At 59.6% G+C, this 19,157-nt stretch overlaps 2 protein-coding genes across 5 annotated transcripts; both read left to right on the top strand.

Moving 5' to 3' along the window:
- Positions 1-1,587: 1,587 nt before the first annotated feature.
- Positions 1,588-16,963, top strand: HR (HR lysine demethylase and nuclear receptor corepressor). Of its 4 annotated transcripts, none has more exons than XM_031442250.2 (19): positions 1,588-2,441; positions 3,751-4,401; positions 5,107-5,887; positions 7,158-7,308; positions 7,386-7,573; positions 8,940-9,107; positions 9,842-9,931; positions 10,113-10,228; positions 11,185-11,266; positions 11,667-11,830; positions 11,947-12,183; positions 12,394-12,559; positions 12,745-12,814; positions 12,983-13,113; positions 13,235-13,354; positions 13,453-13,568; positions 15,418-15,582; positions 15,990-16,118; positions 16,257-16,963. In XM_031442250.2, the coding sequence occupies exons 2-19, from the start codon at positions 3,790-3,792 to the stop codon at positions 16,317-16,319; spliced, it is 3,549 nt and encodes a 1,182-aa protein (XP_031298110.2). In that variant the 5' UTR covers positions 1,588-2,441; positions 3,751-3,789; the 3' UTR covers positions 16,320-16,963. The 4 variants fall into 4 exon arrangements, with proteins under 4 accessions (XP_031298110.2, XP_031298111.2, XP_010994461.3 ...); XM_031442251.2 differs by having other exon boundaries at positions 2,302-2,441; positions 8,943-9,107; XM_010996159.3 differs by lacking the exon at positions 1,588-2,441 and having other exon boundaries at positions 2,530-4,401; positions 8,943-9,107.
- HRURF (HR upstream open reading frame) lies at positions 2,163-2,267 on the top strand. Its single transcript, XM_064482461.1, has one exon. It carries the CDS (start codon positions 2,163-2,165, stop codon positions 2,265-2,267), a length of 105 nt encoding a protein of 34 aa, XP_064338531.1.
- Positions 16,964-19,157: the final 2,194 nt, after the last annotated feature.

Below are 19,157 nucleotides of genomic sequence, written 5' to 3'. Positions count from 1 at the left end.
TTTCAGGAGCCTGTCCTGAGGGTCCTGGTTAAGTCCAAAAACTGTGATCTGACAAAGCAGACTTGGCAAATGGGGTGGGGGGAGGTGTCTGTCCCATTCCCCTGGGACAGTCCCTGTTCCCCCTTTGGAGATGACAGTGACAGGCCCTTGAGGCCCTGGACAGCCCAGGCTCCCACCCTGTCCTGCCCAGCCTCTTCTAGGCCTCAAGCCACAGGAATCTCCCCCCGGACTCTGCCACAAGCTTGGTTGCCAGAGGACACAGATGGGGGACCACAGGCACACCCCAGCCCCCATCCGCATCCCCGGAGCCAGCCTGGAGCTGGAGGCTGGGGCTTGGGGCTTCAGGACTGCAGTCCCTGTTAGACCCTCCAGGATCATTTCCCCTGGGAAACTCAGGTCCAGGCCACCCCTCGGGGGAGCTGGGGGAGGAAGGGAGTGTTAATAACTCAGTTGTGTAAACAACCCCTAGCAGCCTGCCCTGCCACAGAGCCAGCCTCTGGGGGAAGGCAAAGGGGCTGGGAGACTTGATGCCAACATGACCCCAGTCCTGCCGGTGCCAGACATTTCAGGCCTCCTCCCTCAGGACCCCTCCTCTTCTCAGCTGATGGAAGGATCCCTGCTTCCATTCAGTCTTTTGGGAGGAAGTTTCCCTCCTGGCCCTTCACGGCTTCCCTCTCCAGGGATGGCGGTGTGACCTGGGACAAGGCTAGAGGCATCTGAGACCTCATCCTTCCATGGAATGGGGCTGGGTGGGGTGGCCCTGCCTCTGTCTCAGACTGGGTGAAGGCAGGCCAAGGATGGCTTCCACAGGGAGGCAGGGGAATCTCAGGGTGGGAGGTGGGTGCCTGAGGGGAAGGGAAGCGCCCGTTGGGCGTGTGGGTTTCTGTGTGTGTCTGAATCTGTCTGTGTGTGTTTGAATCTGTCTGTTTGTGTCTGTGCTCTGGAACCACCCCCGCAGAGGAGCCAGGATGCTTCCTCGGGTGGAGGGTGCCCTGCTTTCCTATTTCCTCTCCTCCTCTCTACTCCCTCCCAGGAGCCACTCCCATGGGCTCCTCTCCAGTGCTGGGCCTGGAAACACCAGGAGCACAGGATGGGGTAGACCCCCAGAACACGGAGCTAGAGCAGGTGGTGGAGTACATCTGGTCCCACTTCCTTTTCGGACACTTGGTGAAACCGAGGCCCTCAGAGCAGGGACATTCTAGAGCCTACACCCTTCTAGAACTGCCAAGGCAGGACACTGCGCCCCAGGAAGGGGCTTAGGTCTGAAATAGTGAAGAGGAGCTTGACTAGATGAGGACCAGGCAGGGCAGACCTGGGCCAGCGGGATGTGCCCATGTGCCAGAGCTGAAGAGGACCAGGAGCTAGTGGTCCAGCAGGCACCGGGTGGCTGGCATGGGTCAGAGCACCCATCACTGACCCGTGAGAACCCGACTGCCCCTGCCAGCTCTGGCACTGCCCCCTCCCAGCCGCCCTGCCCTGGCACCCCAGGGGGCACCCCGCCCCATCGTGGCCTGGTCCGGCCCCTCCCGCCCTTTGCTCCAGTTCCCGGGCTTGGCACCTATAGTGGGGGTGCTGCCCGCCTGCCAGGCTCCGGGGCCGGGCCCACGGGAGGGTGGGGCAGCTGGGAAGCTGGCACGCTGCCCCGGGGGAGCCTCTCTCGGCAGGCGCCCGGGTGCCGCGGGGGGGAGGGGGGAACAAAGGGCTCATTCTCCCCGTGCGCAGCCGGTGGCATCGCCGGGGCGTTGGCGGAAGCCCCCGGGGCCCGGGAGGGGGCAGGCCCAGGCGGGGCCGCCAAATCACGGGCTCCTGTTTCCCGCAGGGTGCTGGAGGAGGAAACCGGCGGAGCAGCTTCCCCACTCTCAGTTGCGCGTCTGGCGATGGCGATCGGAGGTCCTGCTGCGCTCTCCGCCGGGCTCTCCCTCCATTAGCCGCGCTGCGCCGTGCTGCGCCCTCGCTGGTGCCTCTCTCCCGGGTAGCGGGATCGGCCCCCCTTCCAGGCACAACCCCCTCCCCCGGCCCCTCGGCCTTTCCCCCCAACTCGGCCATCTCCGACCCGGGGCGCGCGTTCCCCCCGGCCCGGCTCCCCCTCTCCCTCCGGGGACACCCGCTTCCTAGCCTCGGCCCGGCCCTCCCCGCGGCGCAGCACGGAGTCTCGGCGTCCCATGGCGCAACCCACGGCCTTGGCCCAGAAGCTGGTGCGGCCGATCCGCGCCGTGTGCCGCATCCTGCAGATCCCGGAGTCCGACCCCTCCAACCTGCGATCCTAGAGCGCCCCCGCCGCCTCGGGGGAAAGAGAGCGCGAGCGCGCTGAGCAGAGAGCGGGAGAACGAGTCCTCGCCCGCCGGCCGGGAGGCCCCGGAGCCGGCTCATGGGGAGAGGGCGCCCGGCGTCGGCCACCACGACCGCCGCCGCCCGCGCCGCGCCCGGCCCGTGAAGCCCAGGTAAGTGCCGAGAGGGGCGCCAGGCGTGCGTCTGCTGGGGACACCCGCGGCGGGGCATTTCTGAGCCAAGCCCGCGCCGCATGCAGGGAGCGAGTTCCCCTTGCTCCTCAGGGCAGGGCCACAGCTCTGAAAGTTAGGATGCCCGACGGGGCCGGACCGCGTCGGAGCTGCGGCCCCGAAAACCCCGAGCGCTCTCCGTCACAGCTCCCCGGGCCGCCTCGCCTCCTTCCTGGGGCTCCCCTCAGTGGGCCGAGGTGGCCGCGCCGGGAGTGCGCTGCGGCTCTGGTGCCACCTGTCATCCTGGTCCTCTGCACGCACGTTCAATTTTCCCTCCTTTGCCTCCCTCTGGGGCCCAGCCCGCTTTCCCCGCCTCCTTCGCTCCGCACCAGCCGGGCGTACAGTTACCGACGTCCACCGGCGGCCCCGGCACTGTGGCATCTTGACCCATCCCGGCTGAGGCCTCTTAACCCTGCTCTCCTGTGGTGGCTCACTCCTTCCCTTGGGGGCAGCGGTGGAGATCCCGGCCCTCAGCAGTTGTCCTTCGTTCTGCCTCAGAAGCCAAGGAACCGAAGAGCTCAGGGAAGAGGCAGACTCCTGGCTGCCCAGGAGTAGGGAGCGATTCCTGCCTGCAGCCCTGCCTTGCCGCCCTTCCCAGTGACTCCAGCTTGCTCTCCGTTCGCTTTCCACCCAAACAAGCCTGGCTGGGGCTGAAGGGTCGGGGGTGGGCCGGCAGTCTCCCCTAGAGCCACAGGACTGACTGCAGTGTGGGAACAGGCCTCTGAGACTGCCCATTTCCCAGCCCTATTTTACACAAGGACACACCGAGGCCCAAAGGAGTGACATGCCTTGCCCAAGGTCACACAGCAGGTGACTGGATCAGGGCCAGGATCCAGACGTCTTGTCTCCCAGTGCAGTGCCTTCCATGGAGCTCATCGTTTGGGTTCTTGCCCCCTGTGCTTCCCCGCGGCTCATGACCAGTTCCAGGCTCAGTAAGGCCAGGACATGTCATCTTAGAAATGGCAGAATCTGCTGAGGGGCTCTGGCCCAGGTGGGCTGTCAAATCCCAGGTGGGCTGTCAAGTCCCAGGCATTCTGGGGAAGGGGTGACCGACCCACACTGGAGCATCCCACCCATGCGGGTCCTTGGAGTCACATGTAGGCAGGCAGCATGGAGCCCAGTTGTAGGTTGGCACTTGCCTTACTGGTTTGAGGCGCCTTTGTGCTGCCAGGGCGGTGCCCACTCTGTGCCGGGTGGTAGGGTGCTTCGGGCATGTGCCTAAGAAGCCCATGCTTTGGTGGTTATGCTCCAGGGACCCACTCTGGGAGAGCCCCATGAGGGCAGGAGAGTGATGGAGAGTACGCCCAGCTTCCTGAAGGACGCCCCAGCCTGGGAGAAGACAGTCCCTGAGAACGGCATCGTGGGACAGGAGCCGGATACCCCGCCGCGAGATGGCCTGCACCCTGCGGCAATGTGCCTGGGAGAGCCCGCTCCCTTCTGGAGGGGTGTCCTGAGCACCCCAGGCTCCTGGCTTCCCACTGGCTTCCCCCAGAGCCCCAAGGACATGCTCCCACTGGTGGAGGGTGAAGTCCCCCGGAATGGGGAGAGAAAGGCTGGCTGGCTGGGCAGCAGGGAGGGGCTGCGCTGGAAGGAAGCAATGCTTACCCATCCACTGGCATTCTGCGGGTCTGCGTGCCCACCTCGCTATGACCCCCTGATTCCTGAGCATGGCAGTAGCCATCCCAAGAGTGACCCTGTGGCCTTCCGGCCCTTGCACTGCCCCTTCCTTCTAGAGACCAAGATCCTGGAGCGAGCTCCCTTCTGGGTGCCCACCTGCTTGCCACCCTACCTAGTGTCTAGCCTGCCCCCAGAGCATCCACGTGACTGGCCTCTGGACCCACACCCCTGGGTGTACTCCGGGGGCCAGCCCAAAGTGCCCTCTACCTTCAGCTTAGGCAGCAAGGTGAGTGTTGGAGCAGAGAGGGTACCTAGGGCTCAGGCTGGCTCATTGGTCCCCGAGCGACCCTGCCAGGACCAAAGCACTCTGCTCTTCCATTTTGATGGAAAGATAAGGCGGTACCTGGGCAAAGGAGGAGCCTGTCAGCTCACAGTCAACCCCAAGCAATTCCTCTTCTGAGCAAACCCATCTCATCAGGCCTCCCCTGCCTGTAGGCCCTTTCAGGAATTGACTCACCCATTGTCCACCCAGAACAAGGCCCTGGGAACAGGGGCCTCAGAATGTGTGGTCTGGTCCTGGGGGAGGGGCCGACAAAGCCTTCTATCCAGGAGTGGTGTGTGCAGGGGGCCCCAGGCCTGTACGTTCCCCACAAGTGTCCCTGGCGCCCAGGCATGCGATGTAGAATATTTTCAGTGCAGCATGGTACAGAGCATCGCACAGTCTGAATAGATTCTGCAGGCTCTTTGGCTGTGCCAGGTATCAACCCTTTAGCTGCTGGATGGTGGAGAGGTCTGAGAAACCCTGGGGAGAGATCGGGGGGTAGCCAGGGCTATGAGGGAGGCAGTTAGGGGACCAGTATGTGAGTTCTTCAGTATTTTCACAACCCTTAAGGCCACAAAGTTTCATACCTGCTGGTTGTCAGTTCAGCTCATCCTTTTAAGCTCTGAGAACCAAAGTCATCACTGGCTTAATCCCTTCTCCTCTCTTTAGGGCTTTCACCACAAGGATCCAAGCGTTCTCAGGCTGGCAAAAGAGCCACTGGCAACTGTGGAACCTGGGGTTTTGGGCTTAGCCCCTGGTGGGCATCTCCAAAGAACCGGGGAAGTGGAACACCCTTCAGTCCACCAGAGGGATGGAGAGACAGGAGTCAGCAGGCATCAGAATCTTTGTCCTCTTCTCCTGGGGCATCCAGACACTGTTCCCCGGACCCCCTGGCCCACTTGCTCCCCAGGCCTGGTTCATACTCTTGGCAATGTCTGGTCTGTACCAGGAGGTGGGAGCCTTGGGTACCAGCTGGGGCCGTCAGCCACATCAAAGTGCCCCTCTCCTGGGCCTCCTGCCACCCAGGTGGGCTGTTGCTCATCTCACCCACCCACTAGAGATGGAAGTCTTGGCCCTTGTGGGAAGTGCCAGGAGGGCCTGGAGGGGGACACCAGTGGGCCCAGTGAATCCAGCGAGGAAGCAAACAAGGCCCCTGGTCCCAGGGCCTGCCCACCCAGCCATCACACCAAGCTGAAGAGGACATGGCTCACACGACACTCTGAGCAGTTTGGGTGCCCAGATAGCTTCCCTGGGGAGGAGGAGAGCCCAGCCGCTCAGCTGCGGGCCCTCAAGAGAGCAGGCAGCCCGGAGGTCCAGGGAGCAGTGGGCAGCCCAGCTGCCAAGCGCGCATCCGGCCCTTTCCCAGGGCGGGGGGCCAGAGGTTGGCAGGACGTGCTGGACTCATCATTTGGGAACAAGGCAGAGACAGAACAGCATGATGACCACAGAGGTAAGGGGGCAGGGGAGGGGCCGCAGGGGGCCCTACTTGGGAGGGCACGGCCAGGGCGGGGGCTCTGCGGGGAGGTGAGGTCAGTAGGCCCTTTATGAGTAGATCACACCCAGCTGTCTGATTTCCCACTTGGATAGGATAGCTCTCTGGGAGTTCCTTAGCATCTACAGGCCAGAGCCTTCCAGCAAGTGGCTTCTATTGTCATCTGCCTCCTCCCAAGCCATGGTGTGTTGGTGGCAGTGTAATGACAGTGTTCAGAGCATGGACTCTGGAGTCAGAGTGCCTGAGTCCTGACTTTGCTGACTGGGTCTGTGTGACCCTGGGGCTAGTTACTTCACCTTTCTGGGCCTCGGTTTCTTCATCTATAAAATGGGGATAAGGACAGCCCTACCTCATACTGCTCAAGACATACCTCAAGACTGCCGCAAAGATTAGTGCTATCATTTGCGTAAAGTGCACCCAGTAAGCACTCAATGAACAGTCATCTTTGTGATTATTCGTGCCACGAATCTCTCGTCGGGGAGATTGCCTCTCCTGAAGGTCCCCTTGTCCTGTCTCAGGAGCAAACAACTACTCTCTAAGCAAGCCGGACCATGGAAACTCAGTTTGGACTCTGCTAGGACTTTGGGCACATCCTGGACCCCTCTGTCACACTGTGCCCCTCATGGAGAGTTCTGGCACTGCCAGCCCCAGCCTCAGTGATTCGGGATCACCTCGGTTTCTTGGCCTCCTGGACTGCCCAGCCTGGATCAGGACTCTCGCTGGCCTTGCCCAAGCACCCTGCACCTGGCATGGGTCTGTCCACGCTCTCCCGGGCCTCTGCCTGGGGCTGGGAAGCTGTTGGCCCCTCTGCCTTCTTGGGTTACAGCACCTGTGGCCTGTGTTGAAACTCTCCAGCCTTCTCACCTCCCGGCGCCCTCCATCCACGTCAGGATTGCCTCTTCACACTGCCAGGCAGCCAGCAGTATCACTGATCCCGAGGCAGCGCTATCCAAAGTCTGCACCAACTGGATCCTGCGTCCTAGCTGCCCCAACCTTAGGCCCAGCACGGCAGAGCCCTCCTCTCGGCCCATCAGCCCACATCAGGGAATTCACAGCCTCTTCACTCAGCCTTTTGATGAAGTTTCTGGCTGCCTGTTAGCTAGTTCCGAATCAGGCCTCATAGGCCTGGGCCTAGAGGGCGGGCTGGCTCTGCGTGGAGACGGGCTGGGTGCTAAGGCAGGGCCTGGGGTTCGCAGAAGCCCCCTGACCAGCTGCATTGTCCCCTCAGGACCGGGAGACGGCAGGGCCAGCCTCCAGGACCCAGGGCTTCCCGATACACCTTGCGCGGCTCCCCCAGTGGGCATCACTCAGTGTCAAAGCTGTGCCCAGGCAGCTGGTGAGGCGGGAGGGCTGGCCTGTCACTCCCAGCCTGTACCCAGGTGAGCCTGTTGCCCTGGAGGCCCCCAGCATCCTCCCACTGGGGCTCCCACCTCACCTTCCTCTGCCCTGCCTCCAGGTTGCCTCTGGGAGGGGAGCAGCAGCAGGAGGAAAACTCGGCAGCCAGCTCTGAGGAGGGAAGAGGGTCTGGCCCGGAGGCCGGGCTCAGCGTGGGCCTCGCCAAGCACCTGCTAAGTGCTTTGGGAGAGCGACTGTGCCGCCTGCTGCGGAGGGAGCGGGAGGCCCTGGCCTGGGCCCAGCGGGAAGGTGAGCAGGCCCCACCGGGTATTCAGGATCCCAGGAGGGCCAGGTCCTGTGGTCAGTGCTTTCACAGGGAGCGTGGGGCCTCCCTCCCACAGCACTGCTGGTCCTGCTGCCACCGCCACCTCGGGAGAGCTCCTGCCCTGCTTCGCCCTTTTTCCCAGCTCAGGCTCTGAGTCAACTTGTATTCTGGTTTCTGGCCTGGGCGGGTGATGTTGGGAAGGTGTAAAACCTGGTCTGGCTCGACTCTCTAAGAGCTTTGGGCTTGTTGGGGAAACAAGACTGAGTGCCAAGTGTCTGCAAGATCACCCAGAGGCGAGGGAGCTCCCTGCGGCTTTGCGCGGGAAGGAAGGCTTCCGGGCGGCAGGCTCATGGGCCCTGGGCCCTAGGAGGCTGGTAGGCTTGGGGCTGAGGTTGGAGACTGACAGGGCGAGGGGCGTTCAGATAGTCCCTTAGGCTCTAGGCTGCCCCTCCTGCGCCTCTTCCACGGGATGTTAGAAAACACGCACCTGTGATGCTGTCACTCCCTGAGTGGAGCCCATTGGTGGCTCCCTCTTGCCCCAGGAAGCCCATTCCCCTCCTCTTTCACAGCCAACCCCTGTCCACCCCACCCCTTCCCTCCACCCGGATTCCCAGCACACCGCATCACCTCTGCCCAGGCCTCTCTGCTCACCTGAGCTTGTCCGCCCCCTCAGGCCTTGGCATCCTCTGTTCCTTCTGTCTGGAATGCCCTTCCCCTCCCTTCCTACCTGGTGAATGAACACTTAGTCACCGCTCGGGGCGCATTTGGCCAGCTGTCCCCACCCGTCCCACTTTTGTACTCTGGCACCCACCCCGTGATGCCATGATCATTGCTGTGTTTATGAGTTCATCTCCCCCCTTGCGATGTGAGTGCTGGGAGGGTAAGCGCCGGGTCCTGACCAGTTCCGAATCCCCGGCCCGGAGCCCGGGATGGGACAAGGTGTTTGTCGAATGAGTAAGTGAACGTGTGCTCACTGGCCTCCTCCCTCCTGCCAACAAGGGCTTAGTCTGAGGCTGGGTGAGGGAGAGAGCAGCCTCCTACTAAGGTTTCCTCTTCTGAGACGCAGAGTCCTCCGAGGACACAGCGCCCGCGAGGGAGGGAGGTGGATGATGGGCTGTGTTGGGACTGGTGTGGCCTGGGAAGCCCTGAGGCAGGCACTGGGGAGGTGAGGCCTGCACTGCCCTGGGAGGGTTGGCGGGGTGTCTGTAAGGGGCCTGTCTCCCTTCTGGGGCAGCCTCTTGGTGGAAACTGCTCCTGTATGTCCATCCCTTCCTGGAGGCCTCCCCTATGAGGTCCTCAAAGTGGCCGGTGGCTTGAGGCCCCTCTGACCCGGTTCTCTCTCGTGGTCAGCAGGCCAGGAGCCAACGGGGGCAGAGGACAACCCGGGCATTCCACGCTGCTGCAGCCGCTGCCACCACGAACTCTTCAACACCCACTGGCGGTGCCCCCGCTGCAGCCGCAGGCTGTGTGTGGCCTGCGGCCGCATGGCGAGTGCTGGGAGGGCCAGGGAGAGAGCAGGTAGGAAAGGAACTGGGGGCCTCAGAAGGGCTGCTCCAAGGATTGTGGCCAATTCTTGGCAGCCTCTCCCCAAGGAATCCTCCCTCCCCACCCTCGGCCTCAGCCACCACTGCTCAGTGCCCCTTTGAGCAGGCCTTTCCCTCTTCCCGGATCAGAGGGCTGTGCCCACATCCTTGCTCACCCTTAAAAGAAGTCGAGTGCCTAGTCTCTGCCCCTCACTTTGCTCAGCTGGCACCTTTTTAAACCTTACAACATGGTAAGGTGGGTATTATTGCCTTCATCCTCCAGATGAGAAAAACTCAGAGAGGTTAAGTGACTTGTCCAAGGTCACACAGCTAGTAAGTATTGGGTCCAGGATTTAAGCTCAGGTCTTCGGATTCCAAGTCCTGCTCTTTTCACAGTTCTCAGCTTTCTCTCCCTTGGCTCAACTCAGCCACCTCCACACTTGAAATTTCCCAGTAGACACGGCCAAAAAAAGCTCCAGGGTCAGAAACCTTTGGGAACACCGTATTCTACAAGTTTATCTTGCAGCCTTGCAATGCACATTAAAGCCTCTGTGTTCTGCAAGCAAAAGATCTTATGTCACTACTGAACCCAAGTTTCCCAGAAAGCCCATGTTTTATAGATTGTCAAGGCCCCGGACTTGGATATCATGCCCTTGCCCTTCTTCCCTGACCTTAACCTGGGGTCACCTTGATTTCCTCACCCACAGCTTCCCCCTTCCTACCCTACAGGCTGTCAGGAACAGTCCATGGAGAAGTGTGCCCAGGAGGCTGGGCACAGTGCCTGTTCCCTGATGCTTACCCAGTTTGTCTCCAGCCAGGGTGAGCTCTCACAGAGGGGTGGGGCGTACAGAGGGCGGGCCCTGGGGGAGACCAGCTTCCTGTTTGGATGTCCCTCCACTGCCAGATCCCATGCTCTCCCAGTTGGTGAGGCCAAGCAGCACAGGGGTGGCCTCCTGCCTGCACTCACCAGCAAATTCTACCTCCCCTCTCCCCTTCACAGCTTTGGCAGAATTAAGCACTGCAGTGCACCAGGTCTGGGTCAAGTTTAACATCCGGGGGCACTGCCCCTGCCAAGCTGATGCCCGGGTGTGGACCCCTGGGGATGGGGGCCAGCAGGTAAGAAGCAGGGCCAGGCAGTGTGTCTGCAAATTACTGACCTTAGTAGGATTTGATCCTTTTTTTTTTCTTTGATGGGAATGAAGAGAGACATGGATGCTGGGTGAAATCAGGCTACTTCTCCTCTTCCCTTGGGGATGAGGATACAGGGCGTGAGCTCTAGCATCTGCTCCACCTCCCTGCCCAGCAGAAGTCATCACTCTCTGCCCGCCACCCTTTGTCCCCTCCCAGCTCAGCACTTCCACATCTGGCTCGAGCTGCTGGCTGGCGAGTCTGCCTCTCCCTCCCCAGCCACTGGCTCCTGCAGGCGGAGCATTGACCCACCTTCCCAGTATTCCCTGCACCTAACACAGAGCTAGTGCTCAGTGTGCATTTAGAAAGTGTCTACAAACTTCGTATTTTTATTGTAGAAGTCATTCATTCAAGAAATAGTTTATCAAGAGGGAGGGTACAGCTCAAAATGCTAGAGTGCATGCTTAGCATGCACAAGGTCCTGGGTTCAATCCCCAGTACCTCCTCTAAAAAATAAATAACTAAATGTAATTAACCTCCCTCACCGCCCCCCCCAAGAAATAGTGTATCAAATGACTTTTATGTGCCAGACACGGTGTGCATTCCCATTGCGGAAAATTTGGAAAATACAGACAAGATTAAGGAAGAAAACAGCAACAGCTTAAAATGCCACGGTTATTGTTTTGATGTTCTTCTTCCCAGTCATTTGCTTGTATATTTATTCCAGTCTCTTTTAAGTATACTTTAGATCTCACTGTATGTGTACGTCCATGGGCAACTTTTTTCCACCTAATGTTATATTGTGTGACATTTTGCTCCTTGTAAACACGATCTTAGGACTTAGAAGGGTCCACTGTTAATACCCGTGGGCTGAAGTTGATTGAGTTGCGTTTGCCATGTTTAAATCTCTGGTTTGTCTGGTGGGTGGCGGATGGGTCTAACAGAAGGAGCCGACGGTGGAAACTCCCCCAACTCCTCAGCCTTCCTGCAATGGAGATACCAACAGGACCAAGGACATCAAAGAGGGTGAGCAGCCCCTGCCCCTCGCTGAGGCCGCGCGCAGGGGAGGCTGGGCCAGTTGGAGCCCCCTGAGAGAGACTGGAATTGCTTTAGCCACACCCCGCCTGCCCCACAATCACTGTCACTCTTCTCAAGTCATTCTAGAAAAAATAAATCTAAATAAAATCTAGGGCAAGCCTCCTAACCCCTCTCCAGCCAGACCTCTGTTCTGAGCTCCTCCTATGGAGAGGTCCTGGAGATGCTGGCAGGAAGGCTGGTGGGAGGTGAGCGTACCCCAAGCAGAGCTGAGATGGGCAATGCCAGTGGGACAGAGCCAACTCAGCCAGGAGATGAGGGAAGAGCAGGTGGGCAATGGAGCCTCGAGAGAAAGGTGAAGCCCCTCACTAATCACTTTTCTCCCTGACAGAGACTCCAGACTCCACGGAGACCCCAGCAGAGGACCGTGCTGGCCGAGGGCCCCTGCCTTGTCCCTCTCTCTGTGAACTGCTGGCCTCCACTGCTGTCAAACTCTGCCTGGGGCATGAACGGATACACATGGCCTTCGCCCCTGTCACTCCGGCCCTGCCCAGCGTGAGCGAGGGCACGAAGGGAGGGCTGGGGGCCTGGGACTGAGGCTGGGCTGGCCTGCCCTGCAGGGTCCAGCATGTCCTGAGCACTCCTGCCCCTCCATCTCTCCCTCCCCGCAGGACGACCGCATCACCAACATCCTGGACAGCATCATCGCACAAGTCGTGGAGCGGAAGATCCAGGAGAAAGCCCTGGGGCCCGGGCTGCGGGCCGGGCCAGGCCTGCGCAAGGGCCTGGGCCTGCCCCTCTCACCGGTGCGGCCCCGGCTGCCTCCCCCTGGAGCTTTGCTCTGGCTGCAGGAGCCCAGGCCTCGGCGGGGCTTCCATCTCTTTCAGGAACACTGGAGGCAGGGCCAGGTGAGGCTCCTTGCCTCGGTGCTCCCAGCTCTCACGCCGTCGCCTACCCTCAGGGCCTTGATCCCCAGACCCAGGCAGACGGGGTCCCTCACTCAGAGGGAGCAACAGGGCTGACTCCACGCTGTTCTGGTTCCCCTACAACACGCCCCAGCCTGGCCATATTGGGCGCCCCATCCATTCTCCCCCGTCCCCCTTTTGCCCCCACTACAGCCCGTGTTGGTGTCAGGGATTCAGAGGACACTGCAAGGCCACCTGTGGGGGACGGAAGCTCTCGGGGCCCTTGGAGGCCAGGTGCAGGCACTGACTCCCCTCGGGCCTCCGCAGCCCGCAGGTCTGGGCAGCACGACATTCTGGGAGGGATTCTCCCGGCCTGAGGGTGAGTGTCCCTAACGTGGGGTAGAGGGAGCTGGGAGCCCGAGCTGAGGGGCAGCAGAGTCCCAGAGCGGCCCTGGGGGCGGCGTCCAGTACAGAAACCGGACTCTGCTGCTGCCAGAGAAGCAGGGGCCTCTGGGCCAAGGAGGTTCCTCCCTGGGCCAGTGGCCTTTCTGTCTCCTCCCCTAGTTCGTCCAAAGTCAGATGAGGGCTCCGTCCTCCTGCTGCACAGAGCTCTGGGGGACGAGGACACAAGCAGGTGTGTGGTACCGAGAACTGGCCGGGCCTCTCTTCCTCGCCTCCTTTGCTCCGTGATCCTCAGTGCTCCATGCTTGCCTCAGGGAGTTACCTTAGTTGTGGGGGGCTTTGACGGGGCCTCTGGTGCCTGGGTCGAGCCTGCTGGGCATGACCCCTCCCACACACACAGGGTGGAGAACCTGGCCGCCAGCCTGCCCCTCCCAGAGTACTGTGCCCACCATGGGAAACTCAACCTGGCTTCCTACCTCCCACCGGGCCCTGTCCTGCGTCCACTGGAGCCCCAGCTGTGGGCAGCCTATGGTGAGTGTCCACTCTGTTCCTGCCCAGTCCCTACCCTCTTCCTGTCATCTCCGTGTTCACGTGCATACGTGCCAAGGTCCGGGGGCCTGTTCCCAGCTGTCCTTTCTCTACCTCCATTCAGGTGTGAGCCCACACCGTGGGCACCTGGGGACCAAAAACCTCTGTGTGGAGGTGACTGACCTGGTCAGCGTCCTGGTATGTGCTGAAGCCCCACTGCCTGCCTGGCACCGGGCACAGAAAGGTGCGTCCTCGGCCGGAAGCAGGGGTGGGCACAAGCTGTGAAGGTGAGGTGCTGTCTCTGCAGGCCTTGGGCCCTCCTGAGCTGTCTTTCTCCCCCAGACTTCCTCTCAGGCCTGGATGGGGAGGGGCTCTGGTCTCCGGGCAGCCAGGTCAGCACCGTGTGGCATGTGTTCCGGGCACAGGACGCCCAGCGAATCCGCCGCTTTCTCCAGATGGTGAGGAGGGAGCTGGGAGCCCGCCCCTTCCCCTCCCAGCCCCAGAAGCTCTCCCTTTGTGTGTGCCCCGTGTGCTCGCCCCCCTGCCTCAGGTGAGCTGGACTCAACAGGTGCAGAGAAGGCAGAGTGGGCCCTTATGAGTGGCGTGTGGTAGGGTGAACAGGAAGGGTAGGGGCTGAAGTAGGACCCAATGATGAAATGAAGCAGGAGATGCTGCAGGCTGGGCTCTGTGCCAAGGGCCCTAGGTACACTATCTCTGTTAACTGTCACAACCAACCTATGTGGTAGGTACTGCTGCTTTCCCATTTCACAGATGAGAAAACTGAGGCTGAATGGTAAAGCTAGTCCCTGAGCTTGTGGCTGTTCCCAGCCTGGGTCATTACACTCCATGGGCTCTGGGTCTGCGTTGGCAGGCCAATGGGAAACCTGCCTGAAAATCCATCCTGTTGCTCTCCTCCTCTGCATCTTATGAGGAGGTGTCCTTTGAGATGCTAGCAAGTAAGCGCTGAGGGGGCAGTGTGTTAGGTGGAGGGAAGAAGGGACCAGGAGAGGGGGCAGGGGAGGAGAAGAGGAGGGGGTGAGCAACAGGCTCTGGCCAGCGGAGGGTGTGTCCCAGCGGTTCCAAAGTCCAGATGAGCTCTGACTGTCCTGGAGAAAAGATGCCACGAAGTGTCACTATGCTCAGCCACACGCACGCACGCACACACACACACAAACGTGCAGGTGTCCAAGTGGCTGTCCACCACCACCCTCCTGCCCCAAGGCGTGCACATCTGCAGACACATCGACGGATCACACAGCTCTGCAGACACACACACAGGTGCTGGAGCGCGCAGAGGGGAGCAGACCGAAGCACACCTTCCTACACAGGTGGCCTTGTCTGGTCTGGGTGTGGCCAGCTGTGGGCCGTCCCGTACGGCCAAACCCAGTGATTCACAGGGAGGGTCTGAGGGGCACATTCTCACTGGGTGGCCTGGGAAACACTGCTTCAGTTCCAGAATGTTCTTCCTCAGCACCTGCCTGGAGTTACCCTACCTGACTCACCAGCCTCCCCTCTCCCTGCGGTCCAGTCCTGGAGGCCTGAGCTCTAAGCCCAAGGGTAATTGCTGAGGTCCTAGCTGAAGAGGTGGATGTAGCCGGTGGCCAGCTGGAGGGTGATGCTGGCGTTCACCTCTACAGGTGTTCCCTGGGCCCTGGCCTCCATGAGTCCCCATCTGCCCAGGGAGCTCCTCACTCTGGTTGCTCTGGGGAAGTCCCCCCAAAGCTTGCCTGCTCCAGAGGACAGGCAAGTTCATCCAGCCACAGGGAGTCAGAAATTCCATGTGGCCTTACGTTTCCGGACTGAGGATCTTAGAAGACTGACAAATGCTTCGGATCCTCTCCCCAGGGACATACAGCTGCCTACTTATAATTTAGCACACAGTTCGGGATGTTCACAGGACTCCACAAGTTAAGAGCTCCTGGTGTCGACGCTTTATGAGTTGGGATTATGCAGGATGACTTTCTGGGCTTTGGAGAAAGGGGTACCTCTGAACGAGGGAGCAGAGGGCCCAGGGCCAGGGACAGAGAGGCATCTAGCCCAGGAAAAGCGGGGATTTAGACCCCTAGCTTCAGCCTTAATCCTTGCCTCTAAGCTCCTTCCAGCCAAATAGTTCTGCCAACTTGAGTGGCCCCAGGCCCTCACAACCCTGCCCCTTTCTCTCCAACCCCCATGTCCTCCCCGACCTGCCCTCCAAGGCTTGACTGCTCCAGGTTTTTCCTGTGCCTCTAGCCTCTGGGGAGTCCATGCGCCATCCTGCAGCCCTACCTGCGGCTTTCCCCTTACTCATTCCTCCTTCTTTTCTCTCAGGTGTGCCCTGCTGGGGCAGGAAACCTGGAGCCTGGCACCCCAGGCAGCTGCTACCTGGACGCAGGGCTGCGGCGGCGCCTGCGCGAGGAGTGGGGTGTGAGCTGCTGGACCCTGCTGCAGGCCCCTGGAGAGGCCGTGTTGGTGCCCGCGGGGGCTCCCCACCAGGTGCTTCCCCAGCTCGCAGGCGGGCGAGGACTTCGCAGAGAGCTCATGATATCAGAAGCATTCCCCAGCCTTTTACACACTCGTCCCTCTCAACTGCCTCCAGAGCCAGGCAGGGCAGGAAGTCACGCCTCCATTTAGGGAAAAGGAGAAGCTGAGTGGTCTTGAAATCATCAAGCCAACTGCCCTTTGTGTCCTCACTGGCGACTCTGCTGTCTCTGGCATCCCCTAGGCCTGGGTTTGGCCACACCCCTTGGGTTGTCTGGTGCTGGATCCAGGGCCTCTGCTCTCAGGCCTGAACGGGGGTCATTCTGGAAAGCAGACCTCAGGGATGAGACAGAGGGGCAGGGTATGTACGTCATCCCGAGTCTGCACTGACTCTCCTGCCCCCTCCCCCCTTCCCGGAGCAGGTGCAGGGCCTGGTAAGCACAGTGAGCATCACTCAGCACTTCCTGTCCCCGGAGACCTCTGCCCTCTCTGCTCAGCTCTGCCACCAGGGACCCAGCCTATCCCCTGACCACCGCCTGCTTTACGCCCAGGTGAGTGTGACACTGGCCAGGAGCCTGAGTGTGCTGCTCAAGGTCCCCTACTGCACAACTGGGCCCAGGAAGGTATTCTTGGCTGGGGGGAGCCCCAGGATGTGACTATAAACTCCTTGTCTTCTCTTTTTCTTCTAGATGGACTGGGCTGTGTTCCAAGCAGTGAAGGTGGCTGTGGGAACATTGCAGGAAGCAAAATAGAGGGAGCCCAGGTGTCTGGGTTAGGGGTGAGGGACAGGCGGACCAGTGCTCAGCTTCAGCAGAGACTGGCACTGGGGGACTTGGGGACTTTGGGTCAATTCCGCAAGCACCACTCTGGGCACAAGCAGGGCACCCCGTTCCCTGCCCCTGATCTGGGCCCTAACAAAAACAACCACAGTGCCACCAAATCTCACACCTGCCCTTTGCAGGCCGGCACCTGCTCCACTCCTGCGCCCCTCTCCATGGTACCAGCCCCACACTGGGGGTGACTGTCTCCCTCCAACCCCTGCCCCCACCCCGACCCAGGGGACAAACAGCCCTTCCTTGGGGACCTCGGGAATCATTCTGGCTTAAGTAACACCTGCTGCTGCTGCCTCTTCTGCTCTCTCACCTGTGCCCAAACTCTGCTTACACCACCCACATCCTCGAGCTCCTGGGGGGGGCCTTTGCACTGCAGGCATGCTGGACAAGGGGCTACCAACATCCTGCCCTCTGGCCAGAAAGCTGTGAAGTGTGGGGAGGGGGTGGCATCAGGACACTGCACAGGCTTGGCTGGAGGAGATGGTACAGGCGAGTCCCTGTCCCTGCTCCCTCTCTTGCCTCCCTCCTTTCTCAATTTCCATTAAAGGCTGTTGTTTTGTGAATGCTGCCAGTGTGGTTGGCCCTGCTCCTGCAGGCCACATGGACTGGGGAGGGAGGGGACACGTGGAAATGGAGCAGGGTGGGAAGGGGCTGAGGCTGTTGTAACAGGGACTTCAAATACTCCTGCCTGCTCTTCTTGGTAGAGGAGGGTGTGGGGGGGTGTTCCCTCCATCCCACTGAGGGGCAGATGGAGCCTTCCCCAGGGGGCTGCCCCTGAGGATGGTCCTGACAGCAACAGTGGGCCAGGCAGAGGCCTGGACCATAGCATCAAGGTGGCTTCCCTGTGTGGCACCACAGATCTGGGTGCCCCAACTCTCTCTGCAAACACCTGGCTTCCCCAGCTCTCCTGTGTGACCTGACCTGGAGCTCCGGCATCTGGCCCAGGAGCGCCCCTGCCCAGCCTTCTGCCCTCAGTGTCCTGTGGCCGGCCCCAAGCCGCCGGCCTGGGACTGACCTGCTGCCTGAGACAGCTGACAGCCCCGCCCCACCCCAGGGCCCTCTGGTGTGGCTCCACCCGCTCCCCTGCCCTTGTCCGTCTCAGCCCCAACATGCTCTGACTATTGTTAAACTTAATTGTTCCTGCGGTGGTTCGGGGAATTTTTTTTATGAAATAAAAATTTTTTATTAAAAACTTAATATACTTTCCGAACATTTAGAAAAAAGAAAAAAAAACCCTATAAACCCACCTCCAGTCCAACCACTATTAGTATTTTCATATATTTCCTTCTAGTATTTTCTCCAGGGAATCTGCTTTATACAGGGTTGAATTGGGGTGCTTCATACTGGGGTTCTTTTTTTACCACGGGATTCTGATCACTTCTGTGCTGCTATCTGACTTTTATTTTAAATGACTGCTTATATCCCCTTAAGCGGCTTTGCAGTGATTTACATAATCATCCCTCATTTTTTAAAAAATTAGGTTTTTCCATTGTTTGCAAAGGGAGATTATTTTAATTATTTCCCATGGGCTAGGGGACAAAAAGGAAAAATTAAGGAGCTGCTGCCCTTTAAGTGCCACTGGATTCTTTTAACTGATTTTATTTAACCCCATATCATGACTTAGGGGTAGGTATTATTTATTTCCATTTACAGAGAAGGAAACAGGCAGGCTAGGGATAAGTGAGTCACCCAAGGTCACCCAGCAATCTTTGTGGCAGAATTGGGACTTGAACCAATTTTCCTGACTCACTTACAAGACAGTCTTAGCGCTTAATGGACTTTACAGACGGGTTTGCTGTCCCCTCTGTCCTCCTCCTTCCCGTACAGACACTTCACAGCTGATCACATTCCAAGTGGCACAGAGCGACTCATCCTCACCTACACTTCACCTTGTATAGCCGTGTCCTGATGTCACCCCAGACCACAAATACGGGGTCCTTCCCGTGGGAAGGTGGGGTTGGACCAGGGACTGGGCTTCTTCCGACTCCAGTCTGCCCTGCTGCCTCCCCTTTCATGGCGGGTCCTAGCACCCTCGAGGGCATATTAGGTCTGGCTCCTAGCGAGCAGCAGGTGGACCAAATGTTCCAGGACTAGACCTGCAAATGCAGACAGTCCAGGTGGGGCTGATCCTGAGAGTCGGCTTGGGGCACGGGGTGGCACTCTTCCTCACGGAGGCTCAGACGGCTCACCTAGTCCAGCTCTGCCCCCTGGACCCCTGTTTCTCCCAGCTTCTCACTGTCCACCTTCTGTTCCAGCCCTGCTCACTGGCCGAGACAGCCCAGAGGCACAACCCTCAGGGCTGGCAGTGACCTCAGAGTGTGTCTATCTATCCAATGCCACTTTTTTTTTTCTTATCAAGTACATTTTTAAGACGTCTTATTTTATTAAGAAATGGTTTGAGGTCACAAAGATAGCACAGAATGTCCCCAGTTACCCTTCATCCAGCTTCCTCTCACGTGAACATCTTACACAACTTAAGAAATGGATATTGATATGCTATTAACTAAGCAACAGACTTGACTGGGGTTTCATCAGTTCTCCACTAATGTCCCTCTTCTGTTTCAGGATCTACCTAGCAAGCTTACAGCTGGCCTGGAGTGTAGAGGCGGCTCTCCCAAGGTCGCTCAGCAAGCTAGCGGCAGGGCACAGGCTGAAGCCAGACCTCCTCCTCCCTGTCCCTTGGGCTCCTGCCCTCCTCACCCTTCCTGCTTTGTCCAGGGCCAGGTGCTGCTCCATAAACAACTCCAGCCTCACCGA

This window comes from Camelus dromedarius, chromosome 36 (assembly GCF_036321535.1).
Source record: "Camelus dromedarius isolate mCamDro1 chromosome 36, mCamDro1.pat, whole genome shotgun sequence".
Lineage (NCBI taxonomy): Eukaryota > Metazoa > Chordata > Mammalia > Artiodactyla > Camelidae > Camelus > Camelus dromedarius.
The sequence above is the reverse complement of the archived record's forward strand: the minus strand, read 5'-3'. Positions and strand labels throughout refer to the sequence as shown.